The sequence below is a fragment of the Malus sylvestris genome, chromosome 8 (genome assembly GCF_916048215.2).
Source record: "Malus sylvestris chromosome 8, drMalSylv7.2, whole genome shotgun sequence".
Taxonomy (NCBI): domain Eukaryota; kingdom Viridiplantae; phylum Streptophyta; class Magnoliopsida; order Rosales; family Rosaceae; genus Malus; species Malus sylvestris.
The window spans coordinates 8,070,615-8,092,841 of NC_062267.1; the positions used below are offsets into that span (position 1 = coordinate 8,070,615).

A 22,227-nucleotide genomic window follows, 5' to 3' on the forward strand; every position below is an offset into this window, starting at 1 on the left:
TTTCAATAGCAGGTTAGTCAAGCTTACATTGGTTGGTTTGGGGTTTGGTGGTTAACATTTCTTTGCGACAAACTATTTCTCAATCTGCATTATTACTTCTTTGGAAGGAAAAAAATACATGGGGTATGGCTTAAAAATTTGGAACTTATGGTGATCCTTAAAGTACCACCCGAAACAACGTCATCTTACAAGATACTACACAATATAGTGTTCCTGTCATAGCACTTCCATATAATTTAGTGTGGCCTTTCAACATGTGTTACACGGGATTTGGGGAGCAACACGGTGTTTAAATAGTTGAATACTCTAACCCCTCTACGATACCAGAAACATTGATACACTCTCTAGAGAACAATGATATCAAATTTCTCGACTGATTTTCCACTAGTGTCCACAGTTGGCAATTCACTGACCTTGGGCAAAAACATATTCGGATTGTTCCATTCTGCCATGTTCTCTATCAAGCTAGGGTTTTCCTTGCACATTATTGACCAGCTACAAGGGAAAAGAAAGAGGCAGGCGTGAGTAGGATGGCTGACCTGCTTTATATATGAACCTTCTGAAACATGCAAGGGACTCACTGCTAATTTAAATCCTTGTATGGTTAGTTGAAGATGGGCTTTGTATGCTTCAGGGTTTCACCACATCTTGAATGTGCTGCGAATAGCTTTTTCCCGGTGGAATGAAAATCAGGTCTTCCCAGCCTGAATTCTTTTCACTTGACTGCATTAACATTGAAATTCTTTCAACAAAAAATACTAGAGATTAGGAGCCTACGAATTAATATAATTCTCACAGTAACAAGACCAAATACCTCCATTTTTCTCAAAACATCTTCCAAACTGCCAACCTATTGAAACATTTAATGAAATGATGAGAACGCAATAATGTAACAAAACAGGACGGGACTATAATTTAGAATTTCATTCTTGAGGAGACATTTTTTTGGTCCTATTTTACCACTCTCATGAAAGTTTTTGCACATCCACATTTTTATTTTAAAGAACATGAAGTATTGAGGGCAGATTATATATTACCATTATATGTTGAGAAACCCCTGGTCCTCTGGATGCTCTGGATACCTTTGACAATTCTTTTTCAATATCTTCCTGCGCCGTGGAAACAAAATTAAACAATGGCTAATCAATCTCATAAAAGCAAGTTATTTGACAAAGAAACACGTCAACAAGGGCTCAAGGCCTTCAACCTACCTTGGTGAAATATATTGGGCAGTAACGCTTGTTTTTCTTCTTCATAACCAGAAGGTCGGACTGTAAACACAAATTCCTCATAAAATGAATTGGAATAGTAATACACAAGCAGGCACAACAATAAGTTCTACCGCACGAGGATCACCCAGATAATTCCCAGAAATTGCACTAGAGCTAGGAACAGAAATTAGTCACTTAAAATGAGCATATAAAGTCAGGCAATATACTAAACTTAAATTTTGTTAATATGCAACGTAAATGCACTACTCATGCTTGAATTACTACCGTCATCCATATAATACAGTACGAAGTTGAAGGTGTTCATCTCCTGGACCATCCTACCCAAAAGTTAGCATGTTTTGAAGTACTCCTGCAACCTAAATTATCTAATAAGACCATTAATAATCAACAAATAGAGTATTCTACCTGAAAAACAGGAACTCCATCAAATGCACTCCTGTCAGCGGATTTGAGCTACAACACAGAATATATGACAGTGAGCCACTCTTAATTGTTTCAGAAATGAAATTGTAAAGCCATATCATACAGTCAAATTGTAAGGACAAACAGTAGGTCTGATCAAACACAGTATAACATGTTGCAAAATATCCATTTCATCAAAGCTGCATATTCCCACTATGTACTGGATGTCTAGAAAATTAATATTCGGAAGTGTCGATATGGAGCATATATGACAGTTATTCCTAGATTTTCTTCTGAAGATAATTTCTAAAAAAGAAAGATGTCCTGTATACTATATCACAAGTCCATAAGAATTGGAAAAAAAAAAATACAAATACATCTCACTTAAGAAGCAAATACAAAATGAACCAAAACACTAAACACCAGAGAAACCAACCTCAAGTGCATTCCTTATTTGAACTGGGTCAGGCAGAAACCTGAATGCAATTCCTTCAACCTTCAGCATGTACACCTACAAGATACATAGCAAATGAGGAACGCTAAGTAGTATGGATCTAGCATTGTACATATTATCTAAGTTTAAGGCAACCAGTAATGTGGGAATTTATAAAGTAGAGCAATAGCCCTCGTTACACTGGAAGCGAAAAACACGTCATATGGCCACCATAACTTTGTGAGGCCATATAGATTATGCTGTCCACTAGATGGAACCTTCCTCAAATTTTCGCCACTCACATGTTTTATCCCCACTTCTTCAACTACTGAAATTACTCAGGACACCAAATTCTAGCCTAAAAACGATTACTTTGCAAGTTCACAGGCAATGTAATAATATGGAAATATCTGCTACTTGTTTTTCATTTTCTACCAAGTCACCTGGTCAAGAGTAATCGGGACAACTTTAGCCGCACTTCGTAATTCTCTCCTCGATCGAACCTGAATCACTCAAACACAAAACCAGCTGAAAATCCAAACACACATAACACATTCCGAATAACTGACTTCACAACAGTCCCAATTTAACTAAATGCAACTTTTTTTGGTCAAAAATCAAGCAAAGCGTTAAATTACCAATCAATGACCCAAATGCAACTAATTCCTCCATCCAATTAATCTCTAAATGCAACTAATTAGTAATCCTACTAATCTTTCCCTCCAAAAAAAGTTAAAGATACTAACTTGAGCGAGGAATGCTTCGGCATCTTCGTGCCGAAAGCAAAGCAATCCAATGGACTTGGCCTCATTGGGATCAGAGATGAGCACGAACTCATTGTTCGAATTGCTAACCGTATATACGGCCGTCCCGGCCAGGCTCTTCGCCACGTGGTCAGAGCTGAGGGTAGCGGCCAGAGCGTGATTACTCTGAGCCAGCCACGCGAAGGGAGGAGAAACCGGCGCCGAGCGCATGCGCCTGCTCGCCGGCGGCGCGAAGTTGCCTGCTATGGTTCCGGCGAGCCGCTTGGTGTCTTCGAGGCGGGTGGAGAGCTCAGCGCCGAGGCGGAGGCAGCGCTGGTGTATGAAGGTGGAGAACGATAGCAGAGGGTTTGAGCGCGGGTAGGGCTTTGGGGACTCCATCGTTTCAGTGCGAGTGACGACTGACGAGTAGCGCAGAATGGTTGTTTCGATAAAATCAAATTTCAAAAAACAATTTGTTTAAAAAAATAAAAACCATTTGTTGGGCTAAATATTGCAACCCAGTTTGAATTGTAATTAGTTGCCCAATACAATCCAGCCCATACAGTTCGGTGGCCCACTCCATAGTTGTAGTTTTTTTTTGGTTAAAATCTATATTTTTATTTAAAGTAGAAAGAATATTTGTTAGTTCCAAAGTTATAGCTTAACTTCTTGTATTATGCACCTGCGGAGCCAGGTATAAAGTTTTGGTGGGCTATAGCATAGGGAGATTTTTAGTTATTTAAGCTTTAAAATATTAATTATTTGGTCTGTTTAATTATTTTTAATTGTCGTAGGTCATCTAGCAAATGAAAAGTCTGAATCGTTAGGAAAAAAAAAGAGTTAATAAATATTATATAAACTCATCACTTTAACTAATACTAAAATTTATTAATAATAAATAAAGCTTCTATACCACACACGGTCCCTTATTTTATTCATTTATAAGTTTGAAGGCTCAAAGCCTAAAAAAGAGACTACAAGGGGGCGTTTGTTTCACCTCCTTAGGATGGACTGGACTACAGTCCCATGTTTGATAGGTGTTGGGACTAAAAGGGACTCGTGTGGACTACGGGGCTCGCTAGGCAATCTTAGCGAGACCCCCCAAATGCCACCGATTGCTAAGATCGTTGCTTTGCTCGACTCCTCAGCACTTTGCTCAATTGCTCACCCTGCTCGACAACCTCACCGGACCATCCCAGGACCACCGTCGCGTCCTCGTAAATCACGGCTTCCTCTGTAACTTTCTCTTCTTAGTTGCTCCGCGCGTCGTCTCTCCTTGCTTCGCCGCTCTCATTTCCTTCTTCCTCACTGCCTCGCACATTAAAAAATCCAAAACATCCAACCCCAGAATTTGAAACAAAAAACAGAAAAAAATTTTACAAAATCGTTGTTCCTCTGAAACCCAGTCGCTCCATCAGCCATACATCAGTCATTCCAGCACCTCCAAAATCCAAATCGCGCCATGGGCTCTGTTGATTGTATGATTTGTTCGTTTTGCTTGGCTGTGAGAGGATGAGCTTTCGTCGACGGCGACTGGGATGAGCACCAGTACTTTTTGCTCTAAGAGGGAGAAAGAGGAAAAAGAGGAAACTCGGGGTGTTGAGAGCATCGGAGGAGGAGAAATCGAAGAGGAAGACCCAGTGGACAAGCCCGATGATCCCATGAACAAAAACCAGAAAAACGAAGCTCGATTCTTCGTTTTGCAGAATTTTTTTTGGCAATTAATCAGAAAAAAAAGGAAAGGGACGGAGAGTGTGGGATGGAGAGAACGAGGAAGAAAAGGATGGAGGCTTCCAGAGAGAGGGAGAGTATTATTAGAAGAAAAAAAAGATAGAATTAATTAATATAATATTATTAGATATGAATTAAAAAATATAAAATATTGTAGTTTGTTATTATCCTTCTTTTTAGTCCGATACTGCACCAAAGGCTTCACTAAATCAGTTCAGCTTAGTCTAGTCTAAGCCAGTTCAGCTTAGTCCCTGAAGCTAATCCAGTCCGAGATAGTCCGGTGCAACAAACGCACCCCAAATTTCTTACTTCAATTTATTACTTTCAGATTTATTATTATATAACTTTATGTAAGCAACAAAAAAAAATTGACCATTTAATTTTGTAGTAATGATTTTAGCTTAACTCACCCACCGAATAATTCATGGCTCCATCATTGGTATTATGCTTTACGTGACTTCTAATCGCCATAATAGTATAGTGAACTTTTGTTTTGTGAAAGCTTGGAACCGTATCTATAATATATTTGTAGATTGATTAATATTTAAGTTGTTGGCGTTGGGTCACTCTCGCTTTCAGTTAAATTAGGTACAATACGGAATGAGATTCCGGGAAGTATGCTTTTGTTGACTAAAGTGTGATTAATTAGGTCTAATCCATGCTTATTTTACAGAATGAGATTCTGATCAAGTAAGCATTTTTTGACCTACTAGGCTACCATCGATTTTTATTCACAGTTTTTGTAGAATCGTTACTTGTTCATTAAGGGTGAGAGTCTGAGATATGTTTAGATTGAGACAAATGGCTGAAAAAAGTAAACAAGGCTAATTAATTATGGTAATTTAATTAGCTAGGTTGGTAAACCTTTTACCCAAAGATAAAGATAATTAAGGCCTACTACCAACAAAGAAAATAAAGTCGAAGGATTGGATCGAATATCTACCAAATGCAACTATGGATATGTCACAACATCATAATTCATTATGTTCTATGTAATCATCCAAATCTTCCCATAGTGGGAAGAAGATGATCCAAATTTAAAGGAAGGGGACGTTGCAAATTTGAGTTATTCAATCCACACAAAAGAGGACGATGCAAGAGGGAATAATCAAATGCGGAAATCTCTTCCAAAAAGAAATGACTTGTTGATTTTTCTAGGGCCATCTCCAAATGGGAGGGCTAAAAGTTCAAAAACTAAAAAAATGGCATGATTTATCCTAAAATTTATGTCTAATAAATGGGTAAGCTATAATTCTATCAAGCCCACTAGGCCATTATTTGGCTCAAGAGGCATCGGGCTGGCCAAGTATAGCCCCCTATTAGCCATTTTTGGGGCACATCTCTTCTACTGTTAATTCAAATTTGAACGGCTAGGTTTGAAAATATTCAACGATAGTTTAATTAGCTTAACCAATAAATTTAAAGTACAAATTTAAAACTAATAAATTATTGAAGTAACATAGTAACATAGTCCCTTTGGTTGGAGATGGTACATGTATACGACCTAACATTTTTTCAACTAAAAATCATTTCTTGCAGGGCTATAAATCTGGATGGGGCTATGTTTAGTCCTTTTGGTTGGAGATGGCCTAAGGGTAATACTAGGTAGACCAAATTTTAAAGTTTTAAACCATATTACAAACTAGATGATGTATTACCAATAGGAAATAAACATGTTAATTGATACTTAAGTTAATCCAATAATTAACCATTTGGTTTACAAAATTTAGTTTACAAATTTAGTCTCCCTAGTAGTTCTAAAACTTTGTCTACAAGTTTTGTCTCTTTAGCATTACCCTTACTAATATTATGGCTTAGAAAAAACAAAGTTATATTTCATAAGATTCACGGAAGTTTAGATGACAAACATATAGGATTGACGACTACATTACTAATTATTTAGTTTTGTTTTCGCTTTAAAATAATGCAAATTTAGAATAATCATTCCCCTATTTCCTTATCTCTAACCGCTAGAAATCTTGGTAAAGGACAGTGTTCTTGAAGTGTGGCTATATCGTATTTCCTCATAGACACCTTTTAAAGGTGTTTATTGATTCTTAGGCACCAAATCAGAACACCACAAGCTAGTGTTGCTTAACAGGCAGTTTCTTTTTTTTTTTTTTTTTTGAAAGGCAACAGGCAGTTTCTAATGATCAGTTTTGGGCACCAAAACGTGAACGGTGAAATAAGTCTATTGGGTTCCAGAGACTATTTGAGTTATGTAACTCAGTTGGATCCCACTATGCCATTTTGGCACCTGAACAAGGCTGAGGGTTACATATTTACTTTCATACTTTTACCGTTGGCCTATAATTAGTTATAATTAGATATCAAACACGTTACATAAAATTATTATATATCTTCCCTTATGTAAGTCAAAACCGACCTATCCATCCACAATTAACAGATAAAGGTATTAACTACCACTTGATTAGATTGTTATCATCATTTTTATCATAAAGTTATGATCGACATATTAATATTTCTTTTATAAGATTGTATATTAGATAATGGATAATGCGTGTTTCCTCCCATTGACGATTACTGAATTTTTACCGTACGAATATTATAATCGAGACTGTTCATCCTTTTTATTATCATTTAAAAATCATATCTACAAAAATTATTCAATTTAGAAATTTTTTAGTCATTCATATGTATAAAACAAATAAACGGTTCATCATGAGGATACTACTTATTATCAAAATCATTGATTGGTTTACAACATATAGATGACTAAACGATCTCCAAATTGAATGATTTTTACAGATATGATATATAGATGATCATAAAGAGAACGAACGATTCCGATTATATTGTTTGAACAGTAAAGACTTGTTAATCATAAGTGGAGTGAGGAGACAAATAAGTCATTTCATAGAGAGACACAAGCATTATCCTTAAATAATTGAAAAAATCCACTATTTGGATGATGGGGTTGTAGATTATTTCGTTTCATATCCATACTTTTTATCCATTTGGCATCTGAAGTAGTGGTAATCGTTGTCTACTCGTCCATATGATGCCCATAACGTTAAAGACATCTCACTTTTGATGTTGAGTCATGAAAAAAAAAATACATATTTTGAGAAAATTATCGATGCCATGGTGTGGTGTAGATCAAGGAATCAAATTTTAATGCTAAATAAACTAAAATATTTTTTGAGTAACACTTGTCCTCACAAACCAAATTGTAAGTGAAAGATGTGAGAATGTGAAAATAAAAAAGTTTCATATTAGTGATAGGAGAATCTTGCAAGGGCTTATAAGAAGTTGGGTTACTCCCCAGATAACCAATTGATTTTATGGTGGAATCTCAACTTTCTTCATAGTATCAGGTTGACTAACATGTGAAGCCTAACGGCTAGATGTGTTCCACGTCACCTATTTATGTTGTCCACTTGTTAGACTTAAAAATATGTCACACGTGAGGGGCGTATGAGAATGTGAGGTCAAAGTTCCACATAGGTAAGGGACCAAACCATGCAAGGGCTTATAAAGATTGAACTACTCCGTATATTACCAATTTGTTTTATGGTGAAATCTCACATTTCTTCAAACGATACCCAAAAGTTCATGCATACCAATCCTTCACTTTTATTCGATGTGAGATCTTTTGAGGTAATGCTATGTTTCCCTTTATTCTTAATAAGGACACCACTATTACAATCTACATGTCCCCTAGTTTGCTTCTTGTTTGTATTGAGAATTTCACCTCGGCGTATCCCTAGAGTACTTTTCTAGGATTGAGACCTCAAAACTATTTTTTATTTTTTTGAACAAACGATATTATTTACACTAATTCGGAGGTGATGAGCTTAATCTCACAATGGACTAGTAATAATGTGGTTGAAATTCATTTTTAATGAGAATCGAACCTAAGTGATGGATTGTCTTAGTTGATAAGGCCATATTCTTTAACATACTCTATCGTGAGTTCAGACTCTTCCCTTCCTCTATATATATCTTATAGCAATAATAACATCGTTTGTAATAATAATGATGATAATAAAAATTTTAATATTTTTTTAGTACATACGATATTATTTACAGTATAAGGGATGGAGGAGTGGGCTAGCCTCATATTGGGCTATCCATAATAGTTTGGTTCGAATTCATCTTTGGCGTGAATTGAACTTAAAACCTCTTACTCACAAGTGAAGAGGAATACTACTAGACTATAGTATTAGTGACAAAAATCTTAATATTAACCTACCAAAAATAATACAAGCATTTTGTAAAAATTCTATGCACGTCCCCATGCTATTAAGAGTCCTTCCATCCAATGGTTCCAAGATATATAAAAAAAAAAATCCAAACTAACACAATAAAACTACTCACATAGTGGGCACTCTTTTTTCTTTAACTTTTTAAAATAAAAATATAAAAAAATATTTAAAAGCAAAACTAAAAAGAATAAAATTATAAATAAATAATAATAGTATGTAAAGGAACAAAATGCCACACGCAAGTTTGTGACCAGAGGTTAGTTTTTAATAAAGAGGAAAATCCTCATTCTTCTCTAATGTGATAATATTTTACCATACAAATATAATATGTATAAGTTTGTGACAAAATGTTAGTTTTTAATAAAGAAGAATGTCCTCATTCTTCTCTAATGTGACAATATTTTACCGTACAAATATAATACGCAGAATAAGGACTTGGATAAGGATTGTCTGCCCTCCTAGTTGTGGTGCCCTTCCATGCCCTCCTATTTTGTGCGGTCACGGTTAAGCCACGTCAATATTTTATATTAATTTTTTAATGAGATAATAAGACAAAAAACAATAAAAATATAAAATATTGACGTGGCTTAACCGTGACCGCACAAAATAGGAGGGCATTGAAGGGCACCACAACTAGGAGGGCAGACAATCCTTGTCCTAAGGACTTTCCTGTTTGCTGAGATTGAGGAAAGTACGGTCCATAAATTAATGCATACAACTTTGGGGATTGTTTGGTGATCATCTACAATATATTAATAACAAAAACACCATATCCAGAATAAAGACTTTTCTTCTTGCTGAGGTTGAGGAAGTATGATGATCCATTAATTAATGCGTACAACTTTGGAGATTGTTTGGTGATCATCTACAATATTACTAATAAAAAATTTCCTTTAAGCCATATCAAGAGGCTTCATAAACCCTAAAGTTGATTAGTATTCCCTTCAATCACTCTTTGCGAATAATTCCATATTGGTAAGAATTTCTACTGTAATAAACTTTTATCACTTCTAGTAATAAATATGAGCATCTCCAAGAAAGGTAACAATTAGCTAAGTAGCAAAGTTAGATTTGTTATGTCATCTAGAAAAAAATGCATCTTTGACACCAATTAGTAAATTAAAGAAATAACAACTGACCTTGTATGTTCAAAAGATCAAATGCTACTTCTTCAAGTTAGCAAATTCGATCATGTCACATATTTTATTTGAAAATATTGTTTAGTAAAGAATTTAGAAATAAAATTTGGCCTTCATAAGGTAAGATAAAGCTAAGATTTATTTTACAGTAAAAGATAAATCTTAAAAAGTTTGTTGAAAAGTGAGTTAAAGTTGTTGTAGTCTATTTTTATCTGACAAAGAGACTAGGGCCGGCGGCATAGAGAGAGAGGAGAGCGATGTGTGTTTGTAGAATTGTAGGGGAATGTGTGTTGTTATCCCTCCTACATTGTGCCTTTATTTATAGTAGTAAAGGGAGAGAAGATATTCCTTCTCCTCCAAATAATACAAGTTGTAATAGGAAAGGATAACTAGAATCAAATCTAATTTAGGATTTACACAATCACACTTATTCTAGGAATGTTTACAACACTCCCTCTTGAGTGTGCAAATACTTAAGGTAGATTCAGCATCATGCAGAAGTTGAGGAAGTTGAGGAAGTCGACTCGTCGGCATTGATTCCAAGGAACAACGCTTATTCTCAATGAGGGAGGAACTTGCATAAGTAGTAAGTCTCACTAAAAAACCCTAAGGCTATGGCAAAAACCCGAGTAGGGACAAAATCCATAGTCTAAGGAAAAATGCGTGAGAAATGCAAAGTCAAAAGAAACGTCTACAGGACGTCATCAGGGATATGACCAGCCCAAGGTGGGTGCCTCGTTAAAACCTAGTTAGGTAGCAAAAACCCAGTGGAAAAATGCTCCTAATCGTAGGGAAAAAGAGTACATTAAGATCAAGCAAGTATCCAGAAGATACTCCCCCTGAGTTTGACATAATTCCAAAGAGAAATAGCAAAGTTACAACTCAGAAAGTTTACGCATACCAATTCCATGAACAAGCTTCTGAAACGTCGCCTTCAGTAGTGATTTGGTGAAGAGGTCGACCAGATTGTCTTGTGATCGGATTTGCGTGACTTCAATCTTCTGATGCTCTTTTTGTTGATGTGTAAAGAAGAACTTCGGCGCAATATGCTTGGTGTTGTCTCCTTTGATGTAACCCTTCTTGAGCTGTTCGATGCAAGCTGCGTTGTCTTCAAAAATCGTCGTCGGGGCATTAATGGCGGCATGAAGATCACGGGAGCTTCGAATATGGCCCATTACTGCTCTCAACCAAAAGCATTCCCGAGTTGCTTCATGTAAGGCGAGAATTTCAGCATGGTTAGACGAAGTGGCAACTAAGGTCTGTTTAGTTGACCTCCAAGATATTGCGGTGCCTCCAACGGTAAAGACATAACCCGTTTGAGAACGCGCCTTGTGCGGATCAGATAAGTATCCAGCGTCGGCATAACCAACAAGGCGAGAATCAACCCGATGAGCATAGGGTGCGGCATCACTCGAGGATTCATAGGGATAGAACAGGCCCAAATCCGTAGTACCCTTAAGGTAACGGAAGATGTCTTTCACGCCAGTCCAGTGTCTGCGTGTTGGTGCATTGTTGTATCTTGCCAAAAGATTAACAGCGAATGAGATGTCGGGTCTAGTGCATTGAGCTAAGTACAATAAAGCGCCTATCGCATTTAGATAAGGAACTTTAGGTTCCAGAATCTCTTCATCATCCTCCTTCGGATGGAAGGGATCTCGCTTTGCATCTAGTGTACGAACGACCATAGGAGTACTCGAAGACTTCGCTTTATCCTCATTAAAACGGCGCAGCACCTTCTGGGTGTAGTTCGATTGATGTACTAAGATTCCATCCGAACAATGCTCTATCTCAAGACCGAGACAATATCGAGTCTTACCTAGATCTTTCATCTCAAATTTCGACTTCAGGTGTGAAGCAGTTCTCGCGAGTTCTTCAGGAGTTCCGATGAGATTTATGTCATCGACATATACTGCAACAATCGCAAATCCGGAATGTGACTTCTTAATTAACACATAAGGGCATAGTTCACTGTTCACATATCCCTGACTAGTCAAATACTCACTCAGACGGTTATACCACATTCTTCCGGATTGTTTCAAACCGTATAGTGAACGCCTCAGCCGAATTGAGAGCATGTTCCGGGGTTTGGAAATATTTGAACCAGTCAATGTAAGTCATTCGGGAACTTTCATATAAATTTCCGTATCAAGATCCCCATAGAGATACGCGGTTACTACGTCCATCAGCTGCATATCCAGTTTTTCGGAAACTACCAAACTGATAAGGTATCGAAAAGTAATCACATCCATAACGGGTGAGTAAGTTTCGTCATAGTCAATCCCGGGGCGTTGTGAGAAACCTTGTGCTACAAGACGAGCTTTGTAACGCACAATTTCGTTCTTCTCATTATGCTTCCGAACGAAAACCCACTTGTAGCCAACAGGCTTCACATGTGGAGGAGTAGGAACTACAGGTCCAAACACCTTACGTTTCGCAAGTGAATCAAGTTCGACTTGGATTGCTTGTTTCCAGTTTGACCAATCAGCTCTACGTCGACATTCATCAACGGAACGCGGTTCAATGTCATCGCTCAACATGATCTCAGTAGCTACTGCAAATGCTAATGCATCGTCGACAATCATCTCATTTCTACACCACACATCATCTAAGCTAGCATAATAGACCGAAATCTCACGATTCTCGGGAGGAGGATTCGTCTCTTCAAGGACGCTTCCATAATCTAGAGGTTAAATGAGTAAGCGATAGTCGGATTCACGGTAGACTCTTTGGGACCTTGTGCCATGGTTTTCCTCTTCCGGGGGTGTGAATCCTTTGAACCAAGGGGTCTGCCACGCTTTTGTGTAGGGGCAGAGGATTGGCTAGCCGCTAATGTACGTGGATCACCAGAATTGGCGTCCCGGGCTTCCAGGAGGGTAGTCTGTCGTACATTTGGTACATCTATCTTTGCAGGCATATTCGCAGCTGGAATATGTGATCTTGTCATGCGCGCTAGATCGGTGAAAGCATCTGGCATGTTCTGAGCTATGCTCTGGAGATCTAATATGTGCTGCACTTCAGCTTCAGACTGAGCGGTGCGGGGATCTAAATGAGATAAAGTGAGAGTCATCCACGATAATTCGCGTCATTTATTAGGAACGTTGACGTTCTTCTCTCCCCCTAACGACGGGAAGATTGTCTCATAGAAGTGACAATCCGCGAAACGAGCGGTAAATAGATCGCCTGTCAAAGGTTCTAAGTAACGAATAATCGAAGGAGAATCATATCCGACATAGATTCCCATCCTTCGCTGAGGCCCCATTTTTGTGCGTAAGGGCGGCGAGATCGGCACATAGACCGCACAACAAAAAACGCGCAGATGCGATATGTCGGGTTCGCATCCGGTGACCAACTGAAGGGCATTAAATGGTTGTGTCGCAACAGGCCTCAGGCGGACCAACTTTGCTGCATGCAATATTGCATGGCCCCAAGCAGCGATCGGGAGCTTGGTACGTATGACCAACGATCGAGCAATCATTTGTAAACGCTTAATGAAAGCCTCTGCCAGGCCGTTCTGGGTGTGAACATGGGGTACAGGATGTTCAACTTCAACCCCAACCGACATACAATTGTCATCAAAAGTTTTAGATGTGAATTCTCCAGCATTATCTAATCGAATAGATTTGATCGGATAATCAGGGTGGTGAACCCTGAGCTTGATAACCTGAGCCAACAGTTTGGAGAATGCAGCGTTCCTTGTGGACAACAAGCACACGTGTGACCAATGTGTAAAAGCGTCAACCAAAACCATAAAATATCTAAATGGTCCGCAGGGAGGTTGAATCGATCCACAAATGTCACCCTGAATTCGTTGTAGAAAAATGGGAGGATTCGAACGAATCTTGTCATAAGAAGGCTTAGTAATAAGCTTTCCCATAGAACATGTTTGACATGCAATTTCATGGATCGAACCTAAGCTTCGGGTTAGTGGATGCCCGTGTGAAGTTTTGAGGATACGGCACATCGCTATTCGTCTAGGATGTCCCAAACGATCATGCCAAAGTGTAATTTCGTGCGCGGTCCCTATGGTAGGGCCGGCCACATAGTGGCATTCTATGGGGTGTATGGTCGTAGTATACAGACCACTCGGGTTACACTCCATCTTCTCTAGAATACGCTTCTCGCCATATTCGTAGGAAGTTACGCACATAAATTCAACTCCGTTTTCTACGTGGGTTTCAGCGTGGTAATGGTTATCTCTAATGTCCTTGAAACTTAGTAACGTTCTTTCGGAACGTGGAGAGTAGAGTGCCTCAGCGATGGTTAAGATTGTACCATTGGACAACATTATACGTGCCTTACCGTATCCTTCGATCAGGTTGGATGGGCCTGAGAGGGTTGTCAGAGGTGCATTCTTAGGTACGAAGTTAGTGAAATAGATGCGTTCACGCAAAACAGTATGCGTGGTTGCACTATCTGCCAGACAACTAACTTTCCCACTAGTCATACCTAGAATGAAAAATTAATTTGAATCGGTCACATGCATAAAAGTTTATAAAAACAAGTCTCAATTCAAATAATTTCATTTATTCAAAAAAACTTAATATCCAAAATAAATCAATCCATTCACATAGGAATAGAACATACAGATTCTAATAGACATGTATTGGTTTAATTTCGCATGAAAAACTTCGGGTTTCATGGGTGATATGTTTAAGTGAAAACTTCAGGTTTTCAAACAAGGCATGTTTATAAGAAACTTCGTGTTTCAAAGTAATTATGAACTTCAGGTTCATATATTCCTGCAGGCAAACACAAATATATATGCAAACAAATATGCAACAAATATTGTATGCAAAAATATTGTATAATGATAATTGAATTAATTTATGTAGTCTTCGGGGCCTAAAAACATAGGCAAAGCCCACAGGTGGCTCATGGAGCTCACGGGGAGACATGGATAAGGGGAATGGGCTGCTGTGTGCAGCACCAAAAAAAAAAATTTCTTGTCGGGCTGGGCCGCTGCAAGCGAGCCCAGAAAAAAAAAATTGTTTTTTTTTCTTTCGGCATGGGCTGGGCCGTGACATCGCAGAGCAGCAGCAAGCCCAAAAGGGCGCTGATGTAGGCTGAGGGACAGGAGCCCACTGGGGCTCAGGTTTTTGGGATCAAACACCCCAGCGAGTGCTGGGTGTGTGTCGCCGGAGGAGAACACCGGACCTGGCGCTTCTGGCGTTAGTCGGGGTTTTGTGGAAGACTCGATTTGAGTCATGGTGACCATGGGGGTGAACGGAGATTTAAAAAATCTCTATATTCATTGTCAAAACCCTAGAAATTCGATTGTAATTTAAAAAAAAATCGAATTTGCAGACAAAAAATTCGTCAGGGACGACTACAGGTCGTCGGGGGTAACTGGGCATGGCTGCAGGCCATGTTGGTTGACGATTTCAAGGGTGGCGACACCTGCTAGGCGTCGGGTCTGGGTGTTGGGCCTGGAGCCGTGTCTCCAGGATTGGTTCTCGGCTCGGGAAAAACACGGGTTCAAAGAACCCTAATTCCCCAATCGCAAAAAAAAATTTTAATGCAATTATATTATATGCATGTATAATTCTAATGAATCACATATTTACGTTGATGCATATGCAAATAATAGTTTCAATGCATGTACATATGTAAGATTCAGTTCACAAATATCAAATTCACATAATTGTAGCAATTTTGGTGATGAAGCATACACAATTTATGTAGAATCTAAAATACGTTAAACGTAAAGTTGAGTCATGCATCATGGTGAATGTTCATGCTATCAGGGCTTGCAAAATATCGAGTTAAAAGCCGTTGTTTGGAAAGAACCTGATTGCGTGATGATATGGATGAACTGGTTTGATGCAGAAAAAAATCTCCAACGTCATATTCCTAAGCCCAGCGGTAGGAGCGTGCTGATAACGTGTTGTAGTCTATTTTTATCTGACAGAGAGACTAGGGCCGGCGGCAGAGAGAGAAAGGAGAGAGATGTGTGTTTGTAGAATTGTAGGGGAACGTATGTGTTGTTATCCCTCCTAAATTGTGCCTTTATTTATAGTAGTAAAGGGAGAGAAGATATTCCTTCTCCTCCAAGTAATACAAGTTGTAATAGGAAAGGATAACTAGAATCAAATATAATTTAGGATTTACACAATCACACATATTCTAGGAATGTTTACAACAAAAGTAAATTTTTTTTTTAAATAGCATAAAAGTGTCAAATTGGACAATAAATGACAATATTTTTAAACAAAAGTTTTGCTGTGGAGATGCTCCCTTTGACCCCGGTCAAATAAGCATCTATACACAGTCACCTAGCTACAAAGTTCCATGCTTTGCCTTTACGCACAATACAGTTAATACAAACTTGTCTGCCATTCTCATCCTATACCTTCTTCGTATCTTTTTATATTATGTGATTATGGTTAAATCGTGTCAACATTTTATATTTGTATTACTTTTTATTTTATTATTTTTATAAAAAAATTAATATAAAATATTAACGTGATTTAACCGTGATCACAAAATATAAAAGAACATGAGAAGGACATGTGATGGGAGGATAAACAGTCCAAGTCCAATCCAAACAAGAATTAATAATAGGGTTTGGAAGCTTGATATTTCGTTGAGATGGATTGTTTATTGATAATTCTACAAGACCTCTGATTGCATTATAATATGGCCTAATCGGATAAATGGTCCCCGTGGTCATAAGGTATTCGGATGATAGCCCCTGTGGTAAAAAAATTTCGATTTAAACCCCTGTGGTCTAAGTCTGTTAGGATTTAAACCCCTGTGGTCTAAGTCTGTTAGGATTTATGCCCTTTTGTTAAATAATGTTGACGTGGCTGCCACATATATGCCACGTGGCTGCCAAATGTCTGCCACGTGGCAAAAATAATAATTTTTAATTATTTTTTTAAAACCTGAATTTTTACCAAAACAAAAAAAAAAAAAAAAAAAAAAAAACCCAGAAGCTCCCCCGCCCTCCGCCCGTTCCCCCCCCCCGCCGGACTTCTTCTTCTTCTTCTTCCCGCCGGAGACCAGCTCCCCCCACCGGTGCCCTCTCCCCGCGCGACCCTCCTCCCTCTCCTTCTTCCTTCTTCTTCTTCTTCCCGCCGGCCGCGCGACTCCTCCCTCTCCCTGCGCGACTCCTCCCTTCCCTGCGCGACTCCTCCCTCTCCCTCTTCCTTCTTCTTCTTCTTCTTCTTCCCGCCGGAGACCTGCTCCCCCCCTCGCCGGAGCCCTCTCCCCGCGCGACCCTCCTCCCTCTCCCTTTTCCTTCTTCTTCTTCTTCTTGCAGATCTGGTTTGTTTTTTTTTGTTTTTTTTTTGTAAAAATTCAGGTTTTTTAAAAAAAAAATAAAAAATTATTATTTTAGCCACGTGGCAGACATTTGGCAGCCACGTCAGCATTATTTAACAGAAGGGCATAAATCCTAACAGATTTAGACCACAGGGGTTTAAATCCGAATTTTTTTACCACATGGGCTATCATCCGAATACCTCATGACCACGGGGACCATTTATCCGATTAGGCCTTATAATATTATTATCCACAGGGCCAGGCGGCCAGGTGCACCCCTATATAAATGTAGTTCGAGTTACTCATCAATTCACGGCAAGCCTTTTAGTTTCCTTGTAGTGTGTGGAACACAACACAGAAGAAAATTTCAAGATCACTATATATATCTATATAGTATCATGGGTAGGTACGACTGTTATAAGAAGCCAGCCAGAGTTCCACGGACTAGGGAGCAGGTGGTGGATCTCTTCAATAGTTTTGACAAGGACGGCGATGGCATGCTGTCAAAAGAGGAGCTGAAGGCAGCGTTCAGGGAGCTCGGGTCGCGTTGGGGCGGTTTCAGGGCGAGGAGAGCTTTGAGTCATGCAGATGCCAACAGTGACGGGCTCATTTCTAAAGAGGAGATCAAAGACCTTGTCAACTATGCCCTAGAATGTGGGTATACGCTAAATTAATTATAGTACGTACTGGGTTATTAGTAGTTGCAGGCTTGTAGCGAAGGAAGGAGGCGATCTTGTGTTGCCCCTCTTATGTATGTAATGCTTATGTAATATAAAAAAATTAAACAAGAAACCTTTTCTTTGAGAGACTTGTACGCCTAAGAAGAACAATAGCAGCACCTGAGCCATATTACTGGGGACCAGCAGCACCGTCACAAGGAACGGCGCCATAAACGCTCAACATCGTTGCCGACTGAGAAGTCGGAATACCACTAGCTAATCCACCATAATTTTTAGTCCACATAACCCTAGCTCGACTTGATTACTAACTCGAATTCTAGTGCAATGTCTTTTTTATATAAATAAATACTCACTGCACCCATAATTCAATCCATTTCTTAAGAAAAGAAAAACAAAAAGCACTTCATACGCCATGTTTATTTACACCAATTATGTTAAAAAAATTCAATTTCTTTAAAAGTTTCCTTTCGATAATGAAAATTAAAAAAATAATAATAATAATGCTTGTGTCCCTCTATTGGGGAACTCACTTGTATTCCCACTTACAATTAACGAATATTTCTTATCCGAATATTATAATTATTACTATCATCTAAAGATCATTTCTTAAAAAATTATTTACTTTGGAGATCTTTTAGTTATTCATATGCATAAACAAATTGATGGTTCATCATGAGGATGATATGTGCTTCAAAACCGTTGATTAGTTTAACATGTAAGGAGGACTAATGGATCTCCAAATTGAATATTTTTTTGTTGATATGATCTTTAGATAATGATAAAAAGAATGAATAGTTCATATTAATGATGTTCAGATGATAAAAGTTTATTAATCATAAGTAGGGAGACAAGTAAGTTCTCTCCATAGAGAGACAAAGGCATTATCCTCAAAAAAAACTTTTGATCCATGTGAATAAATTCTTTCCTGTTTTGGTACACACAATCATAATACATGGCTCCATTATCATATTATCATATCCGAAAAAAGAAAAAGTAGTTGGTGTATCTAGTATAACCGCATGCGAACTCTTTTTTCCTTCTCGGTCAAAATAACCTTTTTCTCCCAATGAACGGATTATTACCAATTGCCTTTTTTCTTCTCAGTGAAAATAACATTTTTCTCCCAATTACCTACAAAAAAAAAAACAAAAACAATCATGAGCTCACATTGCATAGTGAGAGAAATTTAGGAAATTTTATGTAAACCCATGTAACCTTTTTTTACTCTCAACTTAAATTTTAGATGTTAATTATTTTTTTTACCCTATTGCATAATTATCATCAAGTACCAGATGAAATTAATAATAAAACTAAAATTTATCAATAAACTCACACACTATAATTAAACTCCACCATCACTCCTTGTTTATCTTATGTTCATTTAGGCTAAAACCTATCACTTTTATAGTGAAAAACAAGTTTTTTTCGGTCCGAGGAAAATGCTTCTATCGTCTATGCAACATTAGCTGTTGATAAGGAGTTGCAACCAGACAAGGTGAAAGAAAAATGTTAGTTTCCAACTGCGAACTTTCAGTGCACTTTGAGGCTGCTGAGGTGAGATTTCTTCAAGCATCGTATAACACATAATTGAAAAAGTTGGTGTTTGTGGAACTTTTCAAAGCAAAAAAAAAACAAAGGGTACTCTCTTCTTCATTCAGCATGAATAGTCCCTGTACCCAAGTCCATTCCGAGATAAAGCTGCTCCACCCCTCCCCCTACCAACTGAAACACCCACTTGAGCTTCATCATTATTGCTTCCAACAACCATTGGTATTGTTAAAGTACCAATCAATGACCCAAATGCAACTAATTCCTTCATCCAATTAATCTCTAAATGCAACTAATTAGTAATCCTACTAATCCTTCCCTCCAAAAAAAGTTAAAGATACTAACTTGAGCGAGGAATGCTTCGGCCTCTTCGTGCCGAAAGCAAAGCAATCCAATGGACTTGGCCTCATTGGGATCAGAGATGAGCACGAACTCATTGTTCGAATTGCTAACCGTATATACGGCCGTCCCGGCCAGGCTCTTCGCCACGTGGTCAGAGCTGAGGGTAGCGGCCAGAGCGTGATTGCTCTGAGCCAGCCACGCGAAGGGAGGAGAAACCGGCGCCGAACGCATGCGCCTGGTCGCCGCCGGCGCGAAGTTGCCTGCTATGGTTCCGACTAGCCGCTTGGTGTCTTCGAGGCGGGTGGAGAGCTCGGCGCCGAGGCAGAGGCAGTGCTGGTGTATGAAGGTGGAGAGCGATAGCAGAGGGTTTGAGCGCGGGTAGGGCTTTGGGGACTCCATCTGTTTGGGTTAAAACTGAACTTTAGGCCCAAGGGTGGAGTCGGCCCAACAGAAGGTCCGGATGAAACTTAGGGAGCAGGAAAAGGGCCACTTGCCTACCTACCCAAGGACCAAGTGGTGTAGACTGATCAGACTGCACAGCCCAAAAAGTACTTTATGGTGGCATTACATGTAATAAAACTGATGAGTCATCACCCTCAGACCGCATTCGGGCAAAGCCGTTGCTATAGGGAGCCAAACCGAGTCGTCTATAAAATGAGGAAGAGAAGACAGGAACAAGGACACTCAAACAAACAAACAAATGCAAGCCAAAACTCTGCTCAAAGCCAGATTTGCCTTCCAAACGAAGCTGTAGTCAGCCAAGCCTTCATCCCATTCGGGACCAGCCTTTATCCCCCGCGGGATACTCTTTTCTTCTAACCTTTGTAATAGCTCTGCTACCTTGTTCAAACTTGTTGTAGTATCGATTCACTTTTGTATTCTCTCTCTCTCTCTCTCTCTAAGCTTTCAAACCTTTGACAAAACTGCAAAGATAGGGATCTGCAAGAAGATCAGCCTTAACTGATAAGGTTTAATCTTGCCCGACCTTCTTTGCTCTGTCTTTGTCTTTTCTTTCTTTAAAGCCTAGTAATATGTTGTATACTTCCAGTTATATACAAGTTGCTTCTAGCGAAATCATGATGAAAAGGCTTCCCCAGTACTTAGATCCGATTTGAATACATCTTCAGTGTTCAAATCAGATCCAAGTCCTAAGCCTGCGGGCATGTAAATCTGATCAGTTTAAAAGTCATTGGCCTCAAGGCATAAAAAAGAACTTTATGTGGACTTAACCCATCCACGATAATCCTTGATAAACGAGAAGTCCGAAGTTACTTGGGGCGCAAGTAATCGACCTACCTCTTAGTTTTGTTTCTATTATGTCATGATTATCATAGAACGCTTAAGTATGGATGGATTCTGATAGGAAGCCTCAAGGCCTACACCTAAGGCCCCATAAAGGCACCTATTTGGATTCATTCTACTTCACGGTCTAAACTGTCCGAGCACATGAACAAACTCTAATGGGAAGCCTCAAGGCCTACACCTAAGGCTCCACAAAGGCATCCATTTGGGTTCGTTCTACTTCTCGGACTCGGATAATCAGAAATATAATAGTGACAAGACTTTCATAACCATGAAAACCAAATATGATATGTCCAAGTACTGGTTTAGTTTGACAGGAAGCCTCAAGGCCTACACCTAAGGCCCCACAAAGACACCTGTTATATCTAACACGGTTTCTCGGGCATATGCGTATTCACAACTAAAACTTGACATATATTCGACATCTGCCATACTGAAGATGGCAGTGGCACGCCTGAGCACCTACAAAGTTAATCTTGATTGTGAGCCTCAAGGCCTATACCTAAGGCCCCACAAAGGCACCTTTCAAATTAACTCTGTCCTTCTCTTTCAGCACTGCCCGACGAGTCTTGCCCGAGCAAGACCTGACCGACGAGACTTGCCCGACTAAGCCCGATAAGAAAGCAGAAGCCCGACAGCAGCCCTCAACCGGCGCCAACCTCCCAGGGGAGCTGTGTGCTCGTTTGCCAGGAAGTGATCCCCGACGGGTATTCCTGCGACGAACACCATCGTTTCAGTGCGGGTGACGACTGACGAGTAGCGCAGAATGGTTGTTTCGATAAAATCAAATTTCAAAAAACAATTTGTTTAAAAAAATAAAAACCTTGTTGGGCTAAATATTGCAACCCAGTTTGAATTGTAATTAGTTGCCCAATACAATCCAGCCCATACAGTTCTGTGGGCCACTCCATAGTTGTAAGTTTTTTTTTGGTTAAAATCTATATTTTTATTTAAAGTAGAAAGAATATTTGTTAGTTCCAAAGTTATAGCTTAACTTCTTGTATTACGCACCTGCGGAGCCAGGTATAAAGTTTTGGTGGGCTATATAGCATAGGGAGATTTTTAGTTATTTAAGCTGAAAAATACTAATTATTTGGCTTGTTTAATGATTTTTAATTGTTCGTAGGTCACTTAGCAAATGAAAAGTCTGAATCATATAGTTGTTTTTAGGAAAGAAATAAGG

The 22,227-nt window shown here is 38.9% G+C and overlaps 1 protein-coding gene across 2 annotated transcripts; it reads right to left on the minus strand.

The window, feature by feature from the left end:
* Positions 1–75: 75 nt before the first annotated feature.
* Positions 76–20,143, minus strand: LOC126633126 (protein TIC 22, chloroplastic). 2 transcript variants are annotated; one of them, XM_050303686.1, is made up of 9 exons: positions 19,746–20,143; positions 2,511–2,570; positions 2,071–2,145; positions 1,638–1,685; positions 1,212–1,271; positions 1,038–1,109; positions 815–850; positions 582–723; positions 76–495 (listed from the first exon to the last, which is right to left on the minus strand). In XM_050303686.1, the coding sequence occupies exons 1-8, from the start codon at positions 20,139–20,141 to the stop codon at positions 631–633; spliced, it is 840 nt and encodes a 279-aa protein (XP_050159643.1). In that variant the 5' UTR covers positions 20,142–20,143; the 3' UTR covers positions 76–495; positions 582–630. The 2 variants fall into 2 exon arrangements, with proteins under 2 accessions (XP_050159643.1, XP_050159642.1); XM_050303685.1 differs by lacking the exon at positions 19,746–20,143 and adding an exon at positions 2,814–3,258.
* Between the last annotated feature and the right edge of the window lie 2,084 nt (positions 20,144–22,227).